The following is a 27,961-nucleotide window of genomic DNA, read 5'->3' on the forward strand; positions in this document are numbered from 1 at the left end:
AATGCTGTGGGGTATCAGCAGGATAGAGATGTGAGCCCCTGTCTCAACACAGCAGGGATGCCAGTCAATCCATTTACTGTGGAGATCTGTGGGGAGAATAGGAAGAGAATATGCATCAGAGGGATCAGCTCAGCTCCCTGCTTGGAGCAGGAAACACTGAGCATGGGAACACACCAGGAGGCCGTCATCAGTCCCGGGGCTTGAATGATGCTGATAGACGGACAATGAAGGAGAAGGAAAAGGAGAGGAGAGGGGAGGAGAGGAGAGAAAATGAGAGGAGAGGAGAAGAGAGGAAAGGGGAGGAGATTATATAACCGCAAGTTTCACAGTATAAAATATCAAGTGTTATTTATGGCAAAATAATTATTAAACTCCCCAATCCCTAACTATAACAGAGTGGGCCTTTAAAGTGGTTGGTACAAATGGTACAGAAACTGGCCAAAGTCACACAGTAAAGAAACATAGCCTTGATCAGCTGGTCAGACGACTGCACAAACTCAATGGTGTTCAAAATAAGCACAATGCCATCTTTAAAGTGTGAGTTTACCAAGGGGTCAATGAAGTAAGGGGATACTGTAACCAATGTTGAAATATTGACAGAGCATTTCTAAAGTATGTGTCTACCTCTTTTGCCTAACACACACATGCTGACGCGCATGTGCACGTACACATGCACAGACAGACGAACACCGACACACACACATACACGCACAGACGACACACAGACACACAGGTTTGGGTACTAACATATTACATGTAACAAGGATTATGTAATAAAATTACAAAAATTAAGTAGGCCTAACTGTAATCAAACAAGATTACTATTGAAAAAAGATGTTGAATGCAACTTTAATCTGATTACATATTGGATTACTCTTATATCAAGATGTGTGCTACAAGTGTTCACCTTCTACACACAAAAATAGCATTTTTTTTTAACATAGTTGATCTGTCCAACCTTGCACACACATACACAGAGAGATGGGCATGCATACATAATTTATCTTATTTATACATAAGTTCATGGGTGTGTCTCATTTCAAGATTTCAAGTGAATATAATTCACAATTTTTTGTATCCACTGTGACTGTCTGTCGAAACCTGAGAAATATATATTTTTTCTGAGAGTTTTCATTCGAATCAAATAAACTCAGCAAAAAAAGAAACGTCCCCTCACTGTCAACTGCATTTATTTTCAGCAAACTTACCATGTGTAAATATGTGTATGAACATAGGATTCAACAACTGAGACATAAACTGAACAAGTTCCCAACTAATGTGACTAACAGAAATGGAATAATGTATCTGGTGTGGCCACAAGCTGCATTAAGTACTGCAGTGCATCTCCTCCTCATGGACTGCACCAGATTTGCCAGTTCTTGCTGTGAGATGTTACCCCACTCTTCCAAGGCACCTGCAAGTTCCCAGACATTTCTGGGGGGAATGGCCCTAGCCCTCACCCTCCGATCCAACAGGTCCCAGACGTGCTCAATGGGATTGAGATCCGGGCTCTTCGCAAGCCATGGCAGAACACTGATATTCTTGTCTTGCAGGAAATCACACACAGAACGAGCAGTATGGCTGGTGGCATTGTCATGCTGGAGGGTCATGTCAGGATGAGCTTGCAGGAAGGGTACCACATGAGGGATGAGGATGTCTTCCCTGTAACGCACAGCGTTGAGATTGCCTGCAATCACAACAAGCTCAGTCCGATGATGCTGTGACACACCACCCCAGACCATGACGGACTCTCCACCTCCAAATCGATCCCGCTCCAGAGTATAGGCGTCGGTGTAACGCTCATTCCTTCGACGATAAACGCGAATCCGACCATCACCCCATGTGAGACAAAACCACGACTCGTCAGTGAAGAGCACCTTTTGCCAGTCCTGTCTGGTCCAGCGATGGTGAGTTTGTGCCCATAGGCGACATTGTTGCCGGTGATGTCTGGTGAGGACCTGCCTTACAACAGGCCTACAAGCCCTCAGTCCAGCCTCTCTCAGCCTATTGCGGACAGTCTGAGCACTGATGGAGGGATTGTGCGTTCCTGGTATAACTCGGGCAGTTGTTGTTGCCATCCTGTACCTGTCCCGCAGGTGTGATGTTCGGATGTACCGATCATGTGCAGGTGTTGTTACACGTGGTCTGCCACTGCGAGGACGATCAGCTGTCCGTCCTGTCTCCCTGTAGCACTGTCTTAGGCGTCTCACAGTATGGACATTGCAATTTATTGCCGGACTGCCACATCTGCCACATAAGGCACGTTCACCCAGATTAGCAGGGACCCTGGGCATCTTTCTTTTGGTGTTTTTCAGAGTCAGTAGAAAGGCCTCTTTAGTGTCCTAAATTTTCATAACTGTGACCTTAATTGCCTACCGTCTGTAAGCTGTTAGTGTCTTAACGACCGTTCCACAGGTGCATGTTCATTAATTGTTTATGGTTCATTGAACAAGCATGGGAAACAGTGTTTAAACCCTTTACAATGAAGATCTGTGAAGTTATTTGGATTTTTACGAATTAACTTTGAAAGACAGGGTCCTGAAAAAGGGACGTTTCTTTTTTGCTGAGTTTAGTACTCTGACGCCATCTGATGGATGTGTGCAAAGTTGCTCAATAGCAGTTCGTCATTTAGTACACTAGATGTCGCGGTACTCAGGTACTACACTTAGCTTGGTATTTTCCGTTGGGTTTTATGCAGCAACACTAGCTGGATCCTATCGACATTAAGACTTCCGGTTTGGGGATTTTGACTTCAAAATAAAAGTCCCTGTTAACCACTGTGTTTATACGAAATCCAATCTTTTTTTGCATCTTTGTATAGTGCATAGTGCACAAAATTATGTAAAACCAAAAATATGTATAACTACATGGGGGAAAATCTAAACTAAAGAGAATCACTACTTTACATAAGATGCATAACATTATACGGTTGAGCATATTGAGAAATGGTTGGAGCTTAAGTAGATAAATGTCAAGATCATAATAATAGCCAACTGGTAAAACATATTCAAATGTTATGTTTAAGTAAAGTCTTACTGTATTTTTGTTGTATTGCAAAGAATTGCACGGTACAGGAAAAACTATTGACTGTGTGTCCATTAAACCAGGATCAGTCTACTCATTAGAGTCCCTAAAATACAAATAAGAGGAGTTAGAACAAAAAGCTAGGTCATAGGAAGTGTTGCTGGACTTTTACTGTGGTCAAACAGTTTAAAGTGGGGTCCCTGGACACTACATGGTACATAAATAGCACCGTAAAGGAAAAGCAATCAATTGTGTGTCCATAAAACCAGGGTTCAGTCTGCTCACTTGAGTCCTTAGAATACAAAACCGGTGAGTTTGAACAAAAAGCTAAGTCATAGGAAGCTGACATTTGAACAATGAGACACATATCAGCACCGTGGACAGCTACACTTTTAGAATGTTGTGTTGTCACTGTCAGCCTATCTCCAAATATGTGGCAAATATGTGGCCCAAAAGCATATTCATGTGATTTCATAGTTTTGTCATTTTAAGACCACAAACTGGCAGAGAAAACCTTACTACATGTCTCAAATAAACTGGGGTGGAAAATACTCAGCTGGGGTTCTACTAACCCCAATATGTTCTGTTTTTTCAGGGTTCTACAAGCCCCAATATGTTTCATTTTTCAGGGTTCTACTAACCCCAATATGTTTAGTTTTTCAGGGTTCTACAAGCCCCAATATGTTATGTTTTTCAGGATTCTACTAACCCCAATATGTTATGTTTTTCAGGGTTCTACTAACCCCAATATGTTATGTTTTTCAGGGTTCTACTAACCCCAATATGTTTAGTTTTTTAGGGTTCTACTAACCCCAATATGTTTAGTTTTTCAGGGTTCTACTAACCCCAATATGTTATGTTTTTCAGGGTTCTACTAACCCCAATATGTTTCGTTTTTCAGGGTTCTACTAACCCCAATATGTTTAGTTTTTCAGGGTTCTACTAACCCCAATATGTTATGTTTTTCAGGGTTCTACTAACCCCAATATGTTATGTTTTTCAGGGTTCTACTAACCCCAATATGTTATGTTTTTCAGGGTTCTACTAACCCCAATATGTTTAGTTTTTCAGGGTTCTACTAACCCCAATATGTTCTGTTTTTCAGGGTTCTACTAACCCCAATATGTTATGTTTTTCAGGGTTCTACTAACCCCAATATGTTATGTTTTTCAGGGTTCTACTAACCCCAATATGTTATGTTTTTCAGGGTTCTACTAACCCCAATATGTTCTGTTTTTCAGGGTTCTACTAACCCCAATATGTTATGTTTTTCAGGGTTCTACTAACCCCAATATGTTATGTTTTTCAGGGTTCTACTAACCCCAATATGTTTAGTTTTTTAGGGTTCTACTAACCCCAATATGTTTAGTTTTTCAGGGTTCTACTAACCCCAATATGTTATGTTTTTCAGGGTTCTACTAACCCCAATATGTTTCGTTTTTTAGGGTTCTACTAACCCCAATATGTTTAGTTTTTCAGGGTTCTACTAACCCCAATATGTTCTGTTTTTCAGGGTTCTACTAACCCCAATATGTTATGTTTTTCAGGGTTCTACTAACCCCAATATGTTATGTTTTTCAGGGTTCTACTAACCCCAATATGTTATGTTTTTCAGGGTTCTACTAACCCCAATATGTTATGTTTTTCAGGGTTCTACTAACCCCAATATGTTATGTTTTTCAGGGTTCTACTAACCCCAATATGTTATGTTTCTCAGGGTTCTACTAACCCCAATATGTTATGTTTTTCAGGGTTCTACTAACCCCAATATGTTATGTTTTTCAGGGTTCTACTAACCCCAATATGTTATGTTTTTCAGGGGGGCTGTGTCAAACAGCCTCCTGGTTATCACTCTGTCTTTCTTGTAATGCCCACATTTAATTCTGCATGTTATAATAATTCCAATAAATGAATTGGCTGTTTTTGTGTGGAATATCAGTTGAAGAAACAAATCAAGTGAACACTTTTTTTGTTGTTGCTTAGCGTAGTGTGAAATAAAACTCCATTCCATACACGACTTTCATGCACTCTTGCTAATGGAGGTTCCAAATACCAATAAGGAAAGGGGGATACCTAGGCAGTTGTACAACTGAATGCATCTTCCACTTTTAACCCAACCTCTCTAAATCAGGGAGGTGCAGGGGGCTGCCTGTAATGACATCCAATGATCAGCACCTGGGGAACAGTGGGTTAACTGCCTTACTTAGGGGTAGAACAACAGATTTTTACCTTGTCAGCTGGGGGATTCAAACCAGCAACCTTCCAGTTACTGGCCCAACACTCCTACTCGCCAAGCTACCTGCCGCTCATTACTAGCAGGTGATTAGTTAAGAAGCCAACTGCTTCAAAGACACAATAAAACAATGATGGACTGGCATACCTGTATGACTGTGACACATTTATACATTCTATTGCTAGTGACAATAAGGTGGAATTAAACAAAAGGGTACAAATAGAGAATGTAAATGAGGTTCAGGTTCAAAGTCTATTGTAAACACTTTTGAGGATAAAGAACCTCCTGCTGATTTTCATCCTGATGTAGCCAAGAGTTTGTATAAGGAACTGTCAGTGGTGCAGCTCAGTTAAATCTCAGACACCAAAAATATTAGGAATGAATACTACCACTGAGACAGAACATTGTGGTAGAGGTTTACCAGATGAGGAAATCGTAAGCTCTATGACAACTGACTCAGATGAGCACAGGTAACTGGAGAGGTTGATGTCAAAATAAGCAAGGAAATGGGTTTTGTCAGATGAGGCATATTTTGGAGGGTTCAGGCATACCACTCCAAATAATGGTGTGTTTACATTGGCTCGTGATTAATGGGAGAGGGTCCATTCTGAGAGAAGTGGTAGGCATTTCAATAAGTTCTCATGGTTAGGCCTATTTGCAGGAAAGATGAACGAGTCCAATCCTTACTGTGTAGTACATTTTCGAAATCATACATTTTCAGCTGTTCAGAAAAGGATACAAAAAACCCCATAGTAAAATAAGTGGATACTTGGCCATTGTTCATGTGAGATAAAATTAGTGATTGTTCTGGACACTGCGAATGCACTAGATTTCCAGGTCTCATATATCATACATTCAGATGAAGATGGTACAAAGACCATTTTGAGCTCAAGAGAGTAAGCAACTTGCATTGTCATAACATAATACTAGTGTGTGTGTGGTCCAAGTCCAATGTAGCTCAGTTGGTAGAGCATGGCACTTGCAACGCCAGGGTCGTGGGTTTGATTCCCATGGGGGACCAGTACAAATGAAAATGTATGCAGTCACTACTGTAAGTTGCTCTGGATAAAAATGTCTTCTAAAATGCAAGTCTGGTTTTAAAGATTTAAAACCTCTGTTTGAAAGGGTCTCTTTCCAAGCTTAAAAGGATAAACATTCACACGCAACACCATGGCCAGAAAAGGTTGAATACCATGGACATGCTGTCAATCCATCATGACTTCTGCCGTGTTCAAAACAACTGTAAACTCAGAACTGGGAAATATCAGACTACAGTGAGGTCAAGACAACAGGGAACTCGGAACTGGGAAATATCAGACTACAGTGAGGTCAAGACAACAGGGAACTCGGAAGAAAACGCTCCGACTGGGAAAATACACTTTGAACGGTCATCTAATTCAGAATTCCAAGTCGGGAACTCTGGCCTCTTTCTAGAGCGCCGTCCTGAAGATCACTGACGTCATAATTCAACCTTGTTTTTTTCAGAGTTCCCAGTTGTCTTGAAAGCACAATAAATCTAGAGAATGCCAGACTTTGATGACAAAGTTTGATGACAGAATTTGCCCACAAGAAGGACTGCCGAGCCACTTTCCTGTTCAAGTGAGCACAGCACAACAACGGTGAGTCCAAAAATGTATTGTATGCTGCATAAATTATGTAATATGCCAGGGAAATATGTATACTGTAGCTAAGAAAGTAATCCTAAGTATATGTTGTGTCGTAAGCTGTTAGTAGCCCATGTGCATCACCCTAATAATTTGGTCCCTTTCCCCCTCAGAACATAGCCTACTTTTCTGACTTGGTGGTCCACATGTGGTCTATAGCCTGTTTTAGAGAAAAGTAATCATTGAATATTGTAAGAGCTTTCTTTGTCTGCTAATATTCCGTATTTATCCTACGGTTCTGACTTGGTGTACAGGGAGAATACTTTAAAAACGGCCCATGTTCTGAATTCTATCGCTGTACATTTCAAAAGTGCTGAACAAATAGTTATACTGACTATGTCCATCTTAGCTCGTTCAGTAATAGGCCATGTAATTCCAGTTGATATTGCGAGTGTTGTTTTGTTTGTGTGTGCGTCAGTATATTGTATATAAAAGTGGATCCTCATGATTGTATTATCCTTCCTTTTAGACCACATAGGGCTAACAAAATACTTCAAATTGTAGGCTAACCGAGTCTCTCTCTCTCTCTCTCTCTCTGTGGTGACTTAAAGAAGAGTAAAGTTAAGGCCTCAACATCTTGCTGAATTTATCTGAACTAACATCTATCTGAATTTCTGTCGGTGTCCATTTTGAAAGTGCTGAACCAATAGGCCTACCTCGTCGCAGCTCGTTTGCTTGCACTTGCTTATACTTAGAGCTAAGTGTTAATGATATAAGAATAAACATTATGAATTTACTGAACATCAATGTAATAATGTTTGTGAATGGTTCGAAACTCAAAACTAATTTTGCAGTTTGTTATTATTGAAGGAGAATGCAGTTCTTATCAACTTTTCACAAATCCACAAGGAGTCAGTTGTAACCACATCTGTTTAATAAGCTAGTCATCAATATCAGCTGTGGTTTTTAAAAAGGCAGTAAATGAGGACTTAATGAACTGCCAGACAAGGCTCCACTGATAGCCAGGTGTAGCGATGGTAAGGATTCACTCCATGGTGCTGAAAGGATAGCTCTGCTGTTGGGACAGCTTTATGTATGCCATAATCGTTTGTGGGCACTGTTTGTCACTGTTATAGTGCAATCAATGTATTCTTTAGTGTTGTGGCATGCATCAAAATAATTTGGGGGGGGGGGGGGGGGGTTTGCCCCATCATGATTTACATGCTAATATTGCATTTGATTATGAATAAATACAGTTTGACACTTCTACTATTACCTGGGGAACTTTTATTTTTTAATTTCCGAAATTCCGTGAACCGGAAGTATTGTTTTAGTGCTGCTGACGATACTTGTAGACTCGGCGTTTCTATACATCGGAAACGAAACAGACTATTTCTGCATGGCAATGTTGTGAGCAAACACATAGTATACTGCATAGTTCCCGTATATCGAGTTAAGAGAACATATTTTGATAGTGGGCGAGGGACAATCTTGGGTTCGGTACACGGGCATGGCAACAGTCGAGAATGATCCGACGGCGAGCGAAGGCGGTGCCGCAGCATTCTCGGTGGTCCACAGTCCTATCTGGAGCGAATATCAACTTCGAAAGTATCCTTTCCAGACCAGACCGATACCCAGACTCTCTCACACGGATCCTAGAGCGGAGATGCTCATAAACAACGAGGTAAAGTGACAAGTCATGACAATTCATATGCACTGTCAGTTTCCTGTTCGAGTCTGACAGCTAACTCGAACTGGAACCTAAGTTAGTGTTCAGTGAGACAAAACGGTTAGCTAGTCATTACCTCCAACTTGTATCCTGTATGTTGTGGTAAGGTACCCAAATGTCCTCCCAACTGAATCAGCTGGGCAAGCTAGTCCAACTAACTAACGTTAACTAGCTAAGCATATTTTAGCGATCCTCGCCAAATGAGCCATGTTACAATTCCCTATTATGGGTTAACCTTATTGGCGCAGGGTGTCAGCCTTTCACGCTGGAGACCTGAGTTTGATCCCACGCCCTCCGTTAGCTACACTGCTGTCCGAAGTGGGATGGTACCGTGAGGCCATCGGAATGCATGGGTGGACGTGTGAAGGGGCTTAAAAGAAAGTCGAAGCATGGAAAAGTTCCTTCCCGTTTGGAGGGGGCAGTGTTATCAGCCTCACTATATGAGCCATGTTACAATTCCCACCAAGTGGGTTAATCCTATTTGCGCTATACCTTTCACGCCGGAGTCCCGGGTTTGCTACCTGTTCCCTCCGTTTGCTACAATATGTTGACGGTCACAGAGCCTCCACCTGAATGCGTCTCACCAAAAGTCAGTCTGCATTTCCTAGAGCTGATATGTCGTGGGTTCCCATGAAATTATATTGGCTAGTTGATTTATAACGTGGCCTAAATTACAGAGAGCTGCAACAGTTATACCCTGGGCAATTCCACAGTAACAGAATTGCGCTGAGACTTCGATTTTTCAATTAAAATGTATGCCAAACAAAAACAATTTACACTGAAAATGTTACAAAAACACATTTAGTGAAAAAACTGTGCAGATGCAAAGTTTGGGTAACAGAAACCACGTTTCCAGAAACTCAGGTAAATATCTGCTCCAAATTAAGATTCAAAGATGTTTGCAGAAAGAATGGGGGGTCAGCTATGTTTTGACACCTTGAGTTTGAAAAAATGTATTTTTTTCATGAAGTGGATTTGCACCCGTTAACAGAATTTCATCATGGGTCCCTGATCTGTACTACACAGAAATGCATAATTCTGGATATGAATCAGGGTAATGCATAATTATGGATATGAATCAGGATTTCCGTTATGAAAATGTGGCGCCGGACAACGTGATCGGTAAGATTTTAATTGACCGGCCATTTGAGAAATTTACCGGACGCATATGCATTGGGTGCATAACCCATTAGGGCGTCTACCCATGGTGATCAGAATGACAGAAATCACATTTAGATTATGGTAATGCATCTTAACAGAACATGCAACTCATGTAATGAAGCAGCCAATAAAACATCATTTTCAAACATTTGTCAAAATGCAATTAATGTGAAAACACCATTCTAAACTGCATACCTGATGGCGGTTCCATATGTGACAGAGATTAAACTTAGAAAGAGGGGGAATCTAAAGATGCAACAACTGGATCGGTTGCTAATATGACTAGGATTGTTCCCATGGCTTCTGGACAACAAAATAAAGTTTATATAGAAACCAAAAGAACAGGAGATAAAATGGCATATTATATAATTACTCCTGTCTATACAGAAGTAATTAAATCATTCAAAATACTTTGCCAGAAATCATCACAGCCACAGAGGATTTGAGAATAATTAGCTTGTTATTTTTTTTGTTTTGTTGCAATGGACTGTTTAAAATCGCAAACTCGTAGACCTATGCCTATTTGGGAAGCATGCAATTTGCGCATTGCAATTCGCCTAGCTGGTTATTGAGCTGTCGGAGAAAAGCATCTAAAATATGTGTGATGTGTCTTGAGTATAATTTTAAAATGTTGAGACAAGAAGAGTGGTGTGTGGCGACGGTATAGGCAAGTCTCTCTCCAGACTTGCACATTCATTGTTTCATTTTCATTACATTAAAAAAACACAGTTCCTCTGGCTGCCACTAGTCTTGATCAACTACACATGTCCCTTGTTTCATCAACATTTTTGAAGTTATTCCATCAAAATGATTTTGTGGTAAATTTATCAAATTTTTGGTAATTTAGAAAAAGTTATAGATATAATCCAATGAAGTTAGATCCATATTTGTATCTATTTTTTATATACATTTAGGGAAGCCATAAGATAAATCCCCCCCCCCCCAAAAAATATATATATATATATATATATTTTACTTTTTTTATTTAACCAGGTTGAGAATAAGTTCTCATTTACAACTGCAACCTGGCCGAGATAAAGCAAAGCAGTGCGACATAAACAACAACACAGAGTTACACATGGAATAAACAAAAGTACAGTCAATAATAGAATAGAAAAATCTATATACAGTGTGTGCAAATGTAGTAAGATTAGGGAGGTAAGGCAATAAATAGGCCATAGTGGGGAAATACTTTCAATTTAGCATTAACACTGGAGTGATGGATGTGCTGAAGATGAATGTGCAAGTAGAGATACTGGGGTGCAATGGAGCAAAAAAAGAAATAACAATATGGGGATGAGCTATTTGGGTGGGCTATTTACAGATGGGCTGTGTACAGGTGCAATGATCGGTAAGCTGCTCTGATAGCTGATGCTTAAAGTTAGTGAGGGCGATATAAGACTCCAGCTTCAGGGAATTTATTTATTTTTATTTTTAATTATTTGCAATTCGTTCCAGTCATTGGCAGCAGAGAACTGGAAGGAAAGGCGGCCAAAGGAGGAGTTGGCTTTGGGGATGACCAGTGAAATATACCTGCTGGAGCGCGTGCTACGGGTGGGTGCTGCTATGGTGACCAGTGAGCTGAGATAATGCGGGGCTTTACCTAGCAAAGACTTATAGATGACCTGGAGCCAGTAGGTTTGGCGACGAATATGAATCGAGGGCCAGCCAACGAGAGCATACAGGTCGCAGTGGTGGGTAGTATATGGGACTTTAGTGACAAAACGGAAATCACTGTGATAGACTACATCCAATTTGCTGTGGTGTAGGGGTCCAGGTTTTTGCAGCTCTTTCAGAACATCAGCTATCTGAATTTAGGTGAAAGAGAAATGGGGGAGGCTTGGGCAAGTTGATGTGGGGGGTGCAGAGCTGTTGACCAGGGTAGGGGTAGCCAGGTGGAAAGCATGGCCAGCTGTCGAAAAATTCTTATTGAAATTCTTGATTATTGTAGATTTATCAGTGGTGACAGTGTTTCCTAGCCTCAGTGCAGTGGACAGCTGGGAGGAGGTGCTCTTATTCTCCATGGACTTTAGTGTCCCAGAACATTTTGGAGTTTGTGCTACAGGATGCAAATTTATGTTAGGAAAGCAAAGGCTAGCTTTTTCAAACTGCCTGTCTATATTGGTTTCTAACTTCCCTGAAAAGTTGCATATCGCGGGGGCTATTCAATGATAATGCAGTACGCCACAGGATGTTTTTGTGCTGGTCAAGGGCAGTCAAGTCTGGAGTGAATCAAGGGCTATATCTGTTCTTAGTTTAATTTTTTTTGAACGGGGCATGATTATTTAATATGGTGAGGAAAACACTTTTAAATAATTACCAGGCATCCTCTACTGACTGAATGAGGTCAATATCCTTCCAGGATACCCGGGACAGGTCTATTAGAAAGGCCTGCTTGCTGAAGTGTTTTAGGGAGCGTTTGACAGTGATGAGGGATGGTCGTTTGACCGCGGACCCATTACAGACCCAGGCAATGAGGCAGTGATTGCTGAGATCCTGGTTGAAGACAGCAGAGGTGTATTTAGAGGGCAGGTTGGTCAGGATAATATCTATGAGGGTGTCGTGTTTACAGATTTAGGGTTGTACCTGGTAGGTTCCTTGATAATTTGTGTGAGATTGAGGGCATCTAGCTTAGATTGTAGGATGGCCGGGGTGTTAAGCATATCCCAGTTTAGGTCACCTAACAGTATGAACTCTGAAGATAAATGGGGGGCAATTAATTCACATATGGTGTCCAGGGCACAGCTGGGGGCTGAAGGGGGTCTATAACAAGCAGCAACAGTGAGACTTATTTCTGGAAAGGTGGATTTTTAAAAGTAGAAGCTTGAACTGTTTGGGCAAAGACCTGGATAGCCTGCAGAGTTCTGTCATGCTATCTCTGCAGTAGATTGCAACTCCACCCCCTTTGGCAGTTCTATCTTGGTGGAAAATGTTGTAGTTGGGGGTGGAAATTTCTGAATTTTTGGTGGCCTTCCTTAACTAGGATTCAGACACGGCTAGGACATCCGGGTTGGCGGAGTGTGCTAAAGCAGTGAATAAAACGAACTTAGGGAGGAGGTTTCTGATGTTAACATTAGAGGTCGACCGATTATGATTTTTAACGCCGATACCGATTATTGGAGGACCAAAAATAGCTAATACCGATTAATCGGCCGATTTTTATACACTGCTCAAAAAAATAAACATCCTAGATCTGAATGAATGAAATATTCTTATTAAATTATTTTTTCTTTACATAGTTGAATGTGCTGACAACAAAATCACACAAAAATTATCAATGGAAATCAAATTTATCAACCCATGGAGGTCTGGATTTGGAGTCACACTCAAAATTAAAGAGGAAAACCACACTACAGGCTGATCCAACTTTGATGTAATGTCCTTAAAACAAGTCAAAATGAGGCTCAGTAGTGTGTGTGGCCTCCACGTGGCCTGTATGACCTCCCTACAACGCCTGGGCATGCTCCTGATGAGGTGGCGGATGGTCTCCTGAGGGATCTCCTCCCAGACCTGGACTAAAGCATCCGCCAACTCCTGGACAGTCTGTGGTGCAACGTGGCGTTGGTGGATGGAGCGAGGCATGATGTCCCAGATGTGCTCAATTGGATTCAGGTCTGGGGAACGGGCGGGCCAGTCCATAGCATCAATGCCTTCCTCTTGCAGGAACTGCTGACACACTCCAGCCACATGAGGTCTAGCATTGTCTTGCATTAGGAGGAACCCAGGGCCAACCGCACCAGCATATGGTCTCACAAGGGGTCTGAGGATCTCATCTCGGTACCTAATGGCAGTCAGGCTACCTCTGGCGAGCACATGGAGGGCTGTGCGGCCCCCCAAAGAAATGCCACCCCACACCATGACTGACCCACCGCCAAACCGGTCATGCTGGAGGATGTTGCAGGCAGCAGAACGTTCTCCACGGCGTCTCCAGACTCTTCCACGTCTGTCACATGTGCTCATGTGCTCAGTGTGAACCTGCTTTCATCTGTGAAGAGCACAGGGCGCCAGTGGCGAATTTGCCAATCTTGGTGTTCTCTGGCAAATGCCAAACGTCCTGCACGGTGTTGGGCTGTAAGCACAACCCCCACCTGTGGACGTCGGGCCCTCATACCACCCTCATGGAGTCTGTTTCTGACCGTTTGAGCAGACACATGCACATTTGTGGCCTGCTGGAGGTCATTTTGCAGGGCTCTGGCAGTGCTCCACCTGCTCCTCCTTGCACAAAGGCGGAGGTAGCGGTCCTGCTGCTGGGTTGTTGCCCTCCTACGGCCTCCTCCACATCTCCTGGTGTACTGGCCTGTCTCCTGGTAGCGCCTCCATGCTCTGGACACTACGCTGACAGACACAGCAAACCTTCTTGCCACAGCTCGCATTGATGTGCCATCCTGGATGAGCTGCACTACCTGAGCCACTTGTGTGGGTTGTAGACTCCATCTCATGCTACCACTAGAGTGAAAGCACCGCCAGCATTCAAAAGTGACCAAAACATCAGCCAGGAAGCATAGGAACTGAGAAGTGGTCTGTGGTCACCACCTGCAGACCCACTCCTTTATTGGGGGTGTCTTGCTAATTGCCTATAATTTCCACCTTTTGTCTATTCCATTTGCACAACAGCATGTGAAATGTATTGTCAATCAGTGTTGCTTCCTAAGTGGACAGTTTGATTTCACAGAAGTGTGATTGACTTGGAGTTACATTGTGTTGTTTAAGTGTTCCCTTTATTTTTTTGAGCAGTGTATATATATTTGTAATAATGACAATTACAACAATACTGAACACTTATTTTAACTTAATATAATACATAAATAAAATCTATTTAGTCTCAAATAAATAATGAAACATGTTCAATTTGGTTTAAATAATGCAAAAACACAGTGTTGGAGAGGAAAGTAAAAGTGCAATATGTGCCATGTAAAAAAAAAAACTACCGTTTAAGTTCCTTGCTCAGAACATGAGAACATATGAAAGCTGGTGGTTCCTTTTAACATGCGTCTTCAATATTCCCAGTTAAGAAGTTTTAGGTTGTAGTTATTATAGGAATTTAAAGGACTATTTCTGTCTATACCATTTGGATTTCATATACCTTTGACTATTGGATGTTCTTATAGGCACTATAGTATTGCCAGCCTAATCTCGGGAGTTGATAGGTTTGAAGTCATAAACAGCGCTGTGCTTCAAGCATTGCGAAGAGCTGCTGGCAAACGCAGGAAAGTGCTGTTTGTATGAATGCTTACGAGCCTGCTGCTGCCTACCACCGCTGAGTCAGACTGCTCTATCAAACCATTGACTTAATTATAATATAATAAACACACAGAAATACAAGCCTTAGGTCATTATATGGTCAAATCCGGAAACTATTATTTAGAAAACAAAACGTTTATTCTTTCAGTGAAATACGGAACCGTTCTGTATTTTATCGAACGGGTGGCAACCCCAAGTCTAAATATTGCTGTTACATTGCACAACCTTCAATGTTATGTCATAATTAAATTCTGGCAAATGAATTACTGTTTTTGTTAGGAAAAAATGGTTCACACAGTTCGCAACGAGCCAGGCGGCCCAAACTGCTGCATATACCCTGACTCTGCTTACACTGAACGCAAGAGAAGTGACACAATTTCCCTAGTTAATATTGCCTGCTAACATGCATTTCATTTAACTAAATATGCACGTTTAAAAAAAATAAACTTGTGTATTGATTTTAAGAAAGGCATTGATGTTTATGGTTAGATAGTGCTACGATTGGTGCTACGATTGTGTTTTTTTCGCGAATGCGCTTTTGTTAAATCATCACCCGTTTGGCGAAGTAGGCTGTGATTCGACGATAAATTAACAGGCACCACATTGATTATATGCAACGCAGGACAAGCTAGTTAAACTAGTAATATCATCAACCATGTGTAGTTAACTAGTGATTATGTTTAGATTGATTGTTTTTTTATAAGATAAGTTTAATGCTAGCTAGCAACTTACCTTGGCTCCTTGCTGCACTCGTGTAACAGGCCTGCCACGCAGTCTCCTCGTGGATTGCAATGTAATCGCCATAATCGGCGTCCAACAATGCGATTACCGATTGTTATGAAAACTTGAATTCGGCCCTAATTAATCGGCCGACCTCTAGTTAACATGCATGAAACCAAGGCTTTTACGGTTACAGAAGGCAACAAATGATAGCGCCTGGGGAATAGGACTGGAACTGGGGGCTATAGGGCCTGGGTTAACCTCTACATCACCAGAGGAGGAGTAGGATAAGGGTACGGCTAAAGGCTATAAGAACTGTTCGTCAAGTGTGTTGGGGACAGAGAATAAAAGGAGCAGATTTCTGGGCTTGGTAGAATAGATTCAGGGCATAATGTACAGACAATGTTATGGTAGGATGTGAGTACAGTGGAGGTAAACCTAAGCGTTGAGTGACGATGAGAGAGGTTTTGTCTCTTGAGGCACCAGTTAAGCAAGGTGAGGTCTCCGCATGTGTGTGGGGTGGGACAAAAGAGCTATCTAAGGCATTTTGAGCGGGACTGAGGGCTCTACAGTGAAATATAACAATAAGAACTAGCCAAGACAGCAGTAGACAAGGCATATTGACATTAGAGAGAGGCATAAAGCAATCACAGGTGTTGATCAGGAGAGCTAAGACAACAACGGGTAAATGGTGATGAATGGGCAGTGCGAGTCAGGTAGGTACATACAGGACCTGAGTTTAAGGCTGGGGCAGTGTCGACAATAAAGGGTCCAGGCCAATTGGCAAAGGAGGTATTGTAGCCCTAGAATTAGCTGGTATATGGGCCTAGCTCGAGGCTAGCTGGTGCTTGCTTCGGGACAGAGTCGTTAGCTAACAGTAGCCACTCGTTTGCAGCTAGCTAGCTGCGATGATCCGGTGTAATGATCCAGAGCGGCAGGAATCCGGTGATGTGGTAGAGAGAAGCAGTCCGATATTCTCTGGGTTGATATTGCGCTGTGCAGACTGGCAGGTGTTGTCTGAGCTAAGGCTGGCTGGTGACTGAGAAAAAGGTGTAGCTCTTTGATGGAAGTTCCAGTTATAAGGAATAAAAATAGCAGATCCGTACCACATTGGGTGAGGCGGGTTGCAGGAAAGTATATTTAGTTAATAGATAGAAAGTGAGATTTAAGATAAATACGAAAGGACCGGCAATTTACACGGGATAAGACAAAGACAGACACACATGTCCTACTGCTACGCCATCTTGGATCCAACATTTTTGAGTATGGGCTGTCCCCGGGGGAATCTCGCCCCTTTCTAGCTGTAATGTAGGCACTGGCTAACTAACAACCTCACTAGCAGAAAGTCACTAGCAGAGGTGAAATAAATATTGCCAGCTAGTTTGCATAAGTTAACGTCTGCTAGCATAGCTAACTTGTCCCCAGTTAGCAGGGTTAGGACTAGGGTTAGGGTCAGAATAGGGGTTAGGTTAGGCTCAGAATAGGAGTTGGGTTCAGATTAGGGGTCAATTCTTCACTGTTTCTAAAATACTTTTCTTTTTTTTTCTTTTCAAATGAGAGTTTACAAGAAAATATCTGATCGTGGTGGCTATGGTAAAGAGGCGCTTGGTTTTGCCCTGAATGCAATTGAAAATGGGCAGGGTATTAAGGCAACTACCCGTGCCTTTAATGTGCTACACAAATCTCTGAGGCGCCACCGAGACAAGCAGGTCAAAACCCCAGGCCACAGGAGGCGAGATCTAGGAAAAGAAAGGCGGAGTCGGCTACAGTCCTGACAGCCTCACACCAAAAGAGGTTCCTGGAAGACAAGTTGCTGCAAAAAATCTGAGAGAAGGAAGAAAGCAAAGGGAGAAAGAAACCTGTGACACTGAAGAAAGCTGTGGCGCAACTGAAAAAGGTTGTTCCAGGTTCCAAAACCACCACAAAATGCCATTGTGTTAGGCTATTGTGAAATGTTTTAATGTGTGTCTGTTTAATCAATATTTAATCAGTTATATTCCAATGCATTTGTATATTTCTTTAAATGAATATTACAAACTATAAAAAAAAAAAAAAAAAGAAAGGTTTGCTCTTAAATTTCATTAAAAATCTTGCCTTATTCAAATGAGTTTAATTTAACTGTACATAAGGGAGTGTAAGGAAAAGGTCAAATAAAGAATTTATGTGCTGGTGAGGTGAAAAAAATAGGGACACTTCTGTGAAACTCTATGGCATCTTCCGGGGGAGCAATTTACCCCAGGGAGGGGTGCATTTTACCCAGGTAGCTGGGCAAAATGCCCCTTTACTAAAAAATACATTTTATTATGTCAACTGTAGCCATTTATTTTCCTTTATAGTTTGTTACTCTGAGCGTGGTCATCATCCACCTACAATTTTTTCCCACAAACTTAGCTTTTTTGTGTCAGCAATTAGACATTGATCCTACCGTTAATCCCCATCATTTGGTTACATTAATGTATGTTAATGCATGTATTACTTAGTCATTTTCCGTTCTCATTCTCGGAGTGGAAATGTTGTTTGCAGGGTTCACAACCTGCTACACTTGTGAGAAACAAGTTTGGGTTTATTTCATAACCATCATTTGGGAGAAGTGTACGTTGTTTCATTGTCTTTTGTTTAGAGTGCTCCATGTGAGCATGTGTCTGGTTTCTCTGTGTTGATAATGTTGAGGGAGCGCGCACGCATAAAAGTACCTGGCCTCCTGCGCGGAATTGTAGGAACGTGTTTTTTATTTTATTTTTTACATCCATTGTGAATTACAATATTTGACATTACAACTATAGTCCCTTACAGTAAGTTATTTGAAAAATATTTCCAACAATCTCCCCCTTAATAATCACCAATCCTCGGTGTGAAAGAGCAATGGATGTTATAGGCTATGAGTTCCATGCGTTCATTTCTTTAGCTGCCAATGGATCACGGTGTATCAGTGTCCATATGGCAGAGGCTGGTGATCTTGCATTAGTTTGAACTTTTTGATTTTTATCATTTTAACTAAGATTTTTATGAATAACCAGGTGACAATGATTTTAAGAAACAAAAACGTTATTATTGAAATTAAACTGTTCCATGAAAAAAAAGCACTTATGAAAATCATAACAAGCTAATTCTAAGCTTCCCCATCTTGAATCTCACCCGCCGCCTATCAAGTCCTTATAAAATAATTGCCTCCATGTTTCCATGGTCGAAGTTTGCCTATAGGCTACTTTTAAGCAAGGTAAGACATGTCTCATAATATTAAATTAAACATTCAGGTTTCAAACAATTAAGTATGCTTTCAAAATGCGTATTGTCTCTATCTTATGTTGTAAAGTTGTGGGTGATGCGCTGATAGCCTGTTGCCTGCACTTGAATGGTGAATGGGAGGCGCACTTCAATTACCAGTTGAGAAATAAAAATAGTAGCTGTTTTTAATCGTGCACCAAAACAGTTTAACACGCGATTGCATTTAGAATTGTTGTGCAATCAATGGGCTTATAAAAGCACATTTTACTCCAGCTGCAGGAGAAATACCGCTCAAAATAGGCTCTGTATGCTGTGTGCATGTGATTGTTGTGTTGGATAAATAAGATGCATGATGACTAACGGAAATACACACAAGACAATTTTATTCCACTAAATTATGCTAATTAACCTATAGACCGATAAGCATGACGGTCAAATCTATTTATATTGACTGGTATTTCCATCAATGAATAGAAAGCGTTGTTTTGCAATGGGATTTTTTGGGGGCCAAAAGCCATCTAACGGAAACTCTTGATATGAATATCATTCTCTTCATGGTAATGTATCCTAAATGTATTTTCGTTTTAAATAATCTATTTTCATTTGATCTAGTTTTTACACTATCCATTAACACCAACCATTCACTATAAAACCTTTCTTTATCAACAAAAAAGCTTAGCAAAATACAAAAAAATGATGGGGCAAAAATAAATGTGCCTAAAACATTTATTTTCAAATAACCAAAAAATACAACAACAATAAGAGTAGGCTACATGACAATGCAGTGTCATGAAAACAAAAAGAAGTTCAGGAACACGTTTTCCAAGAATGTGCTAAATGTTCTGGTTTAATAAGGATTTTTGAGTCATTGAAAGGGTTGAAGTGTCCAAGTAGGCTAGGTGCTCATTTTTCTCAGATGGATTTTGGATTATTCACAACTGCAACTTGAAATTGTATGCAGGGTCAAAGCCAATTTATTCTTGATCCGAAAATGTGGTCAGAAGCGCTGTATGGATGGTGTGATGCAATTGCGGAGCCTCCGGGGGGCATGCTTTGCACCCCACAAATGTTGTAACAATGCGGAGGGCTTCATATAGTGCTGCATTGACATGATTGATTGATGGTAGGTGAGGCCTGTATAAACACACTCACTTCCTTGACAACTTCCTTCACAACAGCTCTGCGCTGCTCTGATAAGCGCAAGACGTATGAATGCTCTGACTTCTGCAGAGGCTGTATCCCCGTAAATGCTGCACAGCCAATGCAGAAGTCGGATTGACCATGCAGTCGGATTGACCTTCTGTTGCTTGCGGTAGCGGGGTCTTTGCTGTGGTGGAGAAACGCCAACAAGTTGCTGCTCCATTCTCATTTCACTTCTTTGCTGCTGTCATTGCAATGCCTTGATGAACTTCCAAATGGTGGGGGTGGGTAGCGCCAAGATTTGCCAAAAATGTTCCATGCCAGTCCTCCACTCCGTTGTTGGTCTTCGCCAAGTCTTGCTGGACAGCATCTTAGCAGTTCCATAATTCTGAAAAAAAAAAAAAAGATCAAGCAGATTAGGGACCATGTTATTGGCCTTGGGCATGCTGTCATCAATAATAAGAATAATAGTCATTTGTGTTAAACAAGATATACGGTACCTATGGGAAACATTGGCAACCCATGTTGCCTGAAAGTGTATCAGTCAAACGTTTGGACACACCTACTCATTCTAGAGTTTTTCTTTATTTTGACTATTTTCTGCATTGTAGAATAATAGTAAAGATGTCAAAACTATGAAATAACACATGGAATCATGGGGATCATTTCATTAGAGTTACCAGCCTCAGAAATTGCAGCCCAAATACATGCTTCGCAGAGTTCAAATATCAGACACATCTCAACATCAACTGTTCATAGGAAACTGCGTGAAATCAGGCCTTCATGGTCGAATTGCTGCAAAGAACCACTACTAAAGGACACCAATAATAAGAAGAGACTTGCTTGGGCCAAGAAACACGAGCAATGGACATCTGTCCTTTGGTCTGAGTCCAAATTTGAGATTTTTGGTTCCAACCGCCGTGTCTTTGTGAGACGCAGAGTAGGTGAACGGATGATCTCCACATGTGTGGTTCCCACCGTGAAGCATGGAAGAGGAGGTGTGGAGGTGCTTTGCTGCTGACATTGTTGGTGACTTATTTAGATTTCAAGGCACACTTAACCAGCATGGCTACCACAGTATTCTGCAGCAATACGCCATCCCATCTGGTTTGCGCTTAGTGAGACTATTATTTGTTTTTAAACAGGACAATGACCCAACACACCTCCAGGCTGTGTAAGGGCTATTTGACCTAGAAGGAGAGTGATGGACTGCTGCATCAGATGACCTGGCCTCCACAATCACCTGACCTCAACCCAATTGAGATGGTTTGGGATGAGTTAGACTGCAGAGTGAAGGAAAAGCAGCCAACAAGTGCTCAGCATGTATGTGAACTCCTTAAAGAACATTCCAGGTGAAGCTGGTTGAGAGGATGCCAAGAGTGTGCAAAGCTGTCATCAAGGCAAAGGGTGGCTGCTTTTGAAGAATATAAAATATATATTTATTTGTTTATCACTTTTTTGGTTACTACATGATTCCATATGTGTTATTTCATAGTTTTGATGTCTACAAATAACTAAAAACCCCTTTAATGAGTAGGTGTTTCCAAACTTTTGACTTTTACTGTATGTCAGGAGCTCCTCCAGTTGATGTTCCTGGCACTGAAAGAACCGTGTATCCAGCGTAACTTGGAGATAACCCCGTCATTGAACGTTATGCAACCGCGGCATTCGAAAGCATCAAATTCGGTGCTCTTCCAGAAGGACTTATTTGTGGTCTGTCGTTTCCATCTGTAGGTGTAGCCTTCATCCCTTCAGGGCTCCCGAGTGGCGCAGCGGTCTAAGGCACTGCATCTCAGTGCAAGAGGCGTCACTGCAGTCCCTGGTTCGAATTCAGGCTGCATCACATCCGTCCGTGATTGAGAGTCCCATAAGGCGGTGCACAATTGGCTCAGCGTCGTCCGGGTTTGGCTGGGATAGGCCGTCAATGTAAATATTTGAATTATATATATTTAATAAAAATATGAAATTCCCCTGGTTATGAAACTCTGATGTCCCGGTTGCTTGTTCTGACCTCTAAGAATAATGAATGCTGAGGGTAGCAGTGCAAGGTATTTTTTAGCAGAATATTATTATTATTATTATTGGCATATGAACAACTTGCAATTAGATTGCTGGACAATCAAAGCCATCCATCCAACCCATTTATACGGATCTGCCAGTTCAAAGAGGACAGTTTCAAAGGTAATGGATTGGGCCTATTTATTGTTCAATAGCAGCATACATTTGCGTTCATTCTCTAAAGTCTAGCCTACTTTACTGTTTGTCTGCCTCTCTTGGTGAGAATCTTAAGTTAAAAAAATACTAAAATAGGCTCCTTCAGGTTGTGCCTATTATTATTCACCTGAGTGTCCTCGCCAGCCAGGGTACAACATTCCAATGTTGAAGTCTTGTCACTCTCTCTGGCATATTCTTTTTCTTGAAAATTGGAACAATGGTAGAGATGGACAAATACTGATTTCAAAACAAAATGGACTACATTCTCATTCATATTATCAGGACATGAGGTGAGTATCACAATCATTTTAAAAGTTGTCCTTGCCTTAAAGTTGCACCTCGGGTAGATCTTCAGTATAGCCAATAGCAGGGATGGGGAACTCCAGTACTCGGGGCCGGAGTGGTGTCACACTTTCCCCCCATCCGTAATCAACACAGCTGATTTAAACTAATTGTATTGTTGGGGCAAAAGTGTGACACCAGTCAGGCCCCAGAGGACTGGAGGTGCCCATCCATGACCTATAGAGTCAACACAATATGGTATTCCTTGGTCCTTATTCAGCTATTTTTTTTATTAGAATCATGCTGACATGAGCAGTGTGAGGCCAGTTGCCTCTGTGATCCAAATATAGCTTTTTGAGAGGAAAGTACGAAAAGGATGGTGGTCCCACTTACGACCTGTGGTGAACTCGGATGGGGGAGGAGGGATTGAGTCTTGATCAGAAACGGAGCAATAATGGCTAGGAGGTGAATGAGTTGTTTTGGGTTGGGTCTGATAGCTTGTAAAGCACAATGTTCAAACGCCATGATGTCATGTCACAACAATATTGGAAAAAGCAACTGTTTTCGTCAGCTGTATGATTCAGATTTGTGCTATTGTGTCATGGCACAGATATGGGGAAGGGTACCAAAAAAGTTCTGCAGCATTGAAGGTCCCCAAGAACACAGTGGCCTCCATCATTCTTAAATGGAAGAAGTTTGGAAGCACCAAGACTCTTCATAGAGCTGGCCCAACTGAGCAATTGGGGAGAAGGGCCTTAGTCAGGGAGGTGACCAAGAACCCGATGGTCACTCTGACAGAGCTTCAGATTTCCTCTGTGGAGATGGGAGAACCTTCCAGAAGGACAACCATCTCTATAGCACTCCACCAATCAGACCTTTATGGTAGAGTGGCCAGACGGAAGCCACTCCTCAGTAAAAGGCACATGACAGCCTGCTTTGAGTTTGGCAAAAGGCACCTAAAGGACTCTCATGAGAAACAAGATTATCTGGTCTGATGAAAGCAAGATTGTGTGTCAGGGACTGGGAGACTAGTCAGGATCGAGGCAAAGATGAACGGCGCAAAGTACAAAGAGATCCTTGATGAAAACCTGCTCCAGAGCGCTCAGGACCTCAGACTGGGGCGAAGGTTCACCTTCCAACAGGACAACGACCCTAAGCACACAGCCAAGACAACGCAGCAGTGGCTTTGAGACAAGTCTCTGAATGTCTTAGTGGCCCAGCCAGAGCCTGAACTTAAACCCGATCGAACATCTCTAGAGACACCTGAAAATAGATGTGCAGCAATGCTCCCCATCCATCCTGACAGAGTTTGAGAGGATCTGCAGAGAAGAATGGAAGAAACTCCCCAAATACAGGTGTGCCAAGCTTGTAGAGTCATACCCAAGAAGACTTGAGCCTGTAATCGCTGCCAAAGGTGCTTCAAGAAAGTACTGAGTAAAGGGTCTGAATACATATTTAAATGTCATTTCAGTTTTTTATATTATTGATACATTTGCAAAAAAAAATTAAACCCGTTTTTGCTTTAGCATTATGTGTGTAGATTCTTTTTTTTAAAGCTGTAACTTAACAAAATTTGTAAAAAGTCAAGGTCTGAATACTTTCCAAAGGCACTGTATGTCTATTACTATTAGTAATACATGTATGTGTTCACAAATTATGCAAAAAGGTTTCATGCATTTTATTGAATTAAATGCAATTTTTGCTTGCTTCAGTCCTATATTATAAGTAATGGTTAGATCATGCAGTCTTTGCATGTATGCTGTTTTTGTTAATGTGATGAAAAGCTTAATTCCATCCATTTCTGTTATTCTATTATTCTAATCTTATCTAACATGTCCTACTTTTTTTGTTTCCAGGAACCATTGGTTTTAACAGACACCAATCTAGTGTATCCGGCTCTGAAGTGGGACGTCCCGTACCTGCAGGAGAACATTGGGAGCGGGGACTTCTCTGTGTACATTGCGGAAAACCACAAATTCCTCTACTATGATGAGAAGAAAATGGCCAACTTTGAGAACTTTTCACCCAAGTCTCGACGGATAGACATGAAATTCTCTGATTTTGTGGAGAAAATGGAGAAAACGCAGGAAGAGGGAGGAGACGAGAGGTAATATTTTTGTCTAAATGGGTAGGTATATGTCCTGCTGCATTTGAGCTAGGTCCTTAGGGACAGTTGATTAAAAAGATTCTACATTTTCTCAATGCTGAATAAAAAATTAAACGCTATCCAGTCTAGGTGTTTACATTGCTGGTGTGCTGGCAAGTGCTCAGCAGTGGAAAGTAAAGTGTGAATCCAGTGAAATCTAATGCAGGAACTGAAATAGATAGCTGTGGAGAATGAATAAGCGTTTTACGTCGGCACCTTGGGAACACTTTGTACCACTCTCACCTGACTGAGTTACTTGGCCTGGGACACACGCACTCACTCATATCACTTACTGCACTGAGCCCCTTCCTTAGAACTAATGATTGCTGCTTGTGTCCACGTTCTGTAGATGTATTCAGTCAAATTAAGTTTGCTGTCAAATTTAAGTTTGTACTGTTGTGGTGGTTTTGTGCAAAGATTCCTTGCAACATTTGTTGCATGGCAATACTGTTTTTTGATTCTGATTTAAATAATTATTTGTGGTTTGGAAAGGAATGCTTTCTCTTGAGCCGAGAGGAAGGTTTATATTGGCAAAACAAGCTTTCATTTCCTGATGCACGTAATCTTCCTGAGTACACTTGACTCCTGATGCAAACTCCTGTGGAAGTGCTTTTCAGTTCAACTGTCCCTATTCAATTACATTCCTCTTAATTTCTCTGGATATCGGTGTACATCACTGAGTTTACAGCAGCACAAATATTTATTTATTTTTAAATTAAGGCATATTTGTTTGGGGGGGGACAATTTTCCAGCCTTAAATTTGGAATAAGCCAAGGCTTTGATTTCTGGTCCAACAGATGTAAAAGGGGTCTTAGAAAACATCTACAAGAAAGTCTTAAATGTATTAGAAATACAAAAAACACTATTGTTGAAGTTGAGACACTTGCCTACTAATATAAACTTCTATATTTAATTTTGCAAAAATGATTTGCCTGCTGTAAATTAAGGGCTAGGCGTCCCGCCAGCGGGACACCTGCCGACAATTTCCGGTGAAATTGGAGGGCGCGCAATTCAAATAAATAATCATAAAAATTATGGATATTAAACATTTAGGTATATACAAGTGTCTTATATCGGTTAAAAGCTTAAAGTCTTCATCTAACTGCATTGTCCGGTTTACAATAGGCTTTACAGCGAAAGCATGCCATGCGATTGTTTGAGGACGGCGCCCCACATCAAAATATTTTTCAACCAGCACAGGCTTCATAAAATCACAAATAGCGATTTTAAATATTCACTTACTTTTTGAAAATCTTCCTCTGATTTGCAATCCAAAGGGTCCCAGCTACAACATGCATGGTCGGTTTGTTAGATAAAATCCTTCTTTATATCCCAAAAAGTCAGTTTAGTTTGAGCCATCGATTTGAGTAATCCACTCGTTCAACGTGCAGAAAAAGGAATCCAAAAAGCTACCGCTAAACTTAGTTAAAACAAGTCAAAATATGTTTCTATTTAATCCTCAGGTACCCTAAAATGTAATTAAACTGTAATGTTTCATACGGAAAGAAGTATGTTCAATAGAAAAGCAAAATTAGCAGGTGTTTCGTTTCCAACTCTGACTCCCAGTACTATAACTCAAAATTCTTCCTTGTTTGGGAAGCTGAAACCTTGAACAAAGACTGTTGACATCTAGTGGAAGCCATGAGAATTGCAATCTGGGAGCTGGATTTGGATATGACCTTGTATGTTCCATTGGAAGAGCATGGGCTCTCAAACCAACCAGAATTTTTTTTTTCTTTGGACTTTCTCCTACCATATCAATTGTGTTATAGTCTCAGACATTAACAGTTATACAAACTTCAAAGTGTTTTCTATCCAATGGTACCAATTTATATGCATATCCTGGCTTCTGGGCCTGAGTAACAGGCAGTTTACTTTGGTGCCGTTGGTCAGACAGGAAGTGGAGAAAAATAGACTCTAGCCTGAAGAAGTTTTAATTTAAAAAAAATATTGCCTAGTGTCTAGTCATTCTCTTACAAAAAACCCACGTCTTTAAGATATTTTCAAATTTCTCTCCCTCATGAGGGAGGATAAAAAAAAGTTCACAGAAGTAACAAGTAAAGGTAGACCTAACAATTAGTTAGTGTTTTTAAAAATAAATAACGATTTTGTTCATGATTTGTTAAGTGATTAAAACTTGTCATTCTGTTACAAAATCCGTAACAGAATAACAGAAAATCTAAATTGAATTGGCTAAAATGGGAAATCACAGTCACAAACCACAGTTGGGCCACCTGCTGCTGTCCTCCCTTCCACTGGCATGCTGTTACAGTGCCTTCAGAAAGCATTCACACCTCTTTTTTTAAATGGATTCAATCAATATTTTGTCACTGGCCTACATGCACAAGCCCATAATGTCAAAGTGGAATTATGTTAAAAAATATATTTTACTAATTAATGAAATAAGCGTGCATGTCTTGAGTATTCAACCCCTTTCGTTATGGCAAGCCTAAGTAAGTTCAGGAATTAACATTTGCTTAACAAGTCGCATAATAAGTTGCATGGACTTTGTGCGCAATAATAGTGTTTAACATGATTTTTGAATGACTACCTCATCTCTGTACCCCACACATACAGATAATTGTAAGGTCCCTCAGTCGAGCAGTGAATTTCAAACCCAGATTCAATCACAAAGACCAGGGAGGTTTTCCAATGCCTCGCAAAGAAGGGAATCTATTGGTAGATGGTTAAATAAAAACAAAAAAAACATTGAATATCCCTTTGAGCATGGTGAAGTTATTAATTCAACTTTGGATGGTGTATCAATACACCCAGTCACCACAAAGATACAGGTGTCCTTCCTAACTCATTTGCCGGACAGGAAGGAAACCTGATTTAATCATGATTTAATCATGAGGCCAATGGTGACTTGAAATTGTTACAAGAGTTTAATGACTGTGATAGGAGAAAACTGAGGATGGATAACAACATTGTAGTTACTCCAGAATGCTAGCCTAAATGAGAGCAGAAGGAAGCCTGTACAGAATTGTTTTAAAATCAGTGGAAATTGTTGAAAGTAGAACTTGTGCATAGAGTTGTATGTTTTCTTTAACTTTGCAATCAGGTTAGTTCCCCCTCAAAAAGCACAAGAAAGAGGATTTCAACCCCCACCATCTCAGATTGTTCTGAAATAATTGCTGTAGTTAGTAACAGATACGATTAGCATTCCTGAAACATTATTTTGTCGAAATATAATTTGATCTCTGAGAAACTAAGCTAATTGTTTGCACCCAAATTGGCTA

The 27,961-nt window shown here is 41.0% G+C and overlaps 1 protein-coding gene across 1 annotated transcript in view; it reads left to right on the forward strand.

Moving 5' to 3' along the window:
* Positions 1 to 8,215: 8,215 nt before the first annotated feature.
* LOC120046624 (hypoxia-inducible factor 1-alpha inhibitor-like) overlaps positions 8,216 to 27,961 on the forward strand; it is a 59,497-nt gene continuing 39,751 nt past the window's right edge. Inside the window, exons 1-2 of the mRNA XM_038992009.1 lie at positions 8,216 to 8,545; positions 24,430 to 24,680. Of these exons, the coding sequence (XP_038847937.1) occupies positions 8,372 to 8,545; positions 24,430 to 24,680 (425 nt within the window). The 5' untranslated portion in view covers positions 8,216 to 8,371. The remainder of the gene's footprint in view (positions 8,546 to 24,429; positions 24,681 to 27,961) is intronic.

The sequence above is a fragment of the Salvelinus namaycush genome, chromosome 4 (assembly GCF_016432855.1).
Source record: "Salvelinus namaycush isolate Seneca chromosome 4, SaNama_1.0, whole genome shotgun sequence".
Taxonomy (NCBI): Eukaryota; Metazoa; Chordata; class Actinopteri; order Salmoniformes; family Salmonidae; genus Salvelinus; species Salvelinus namaycush.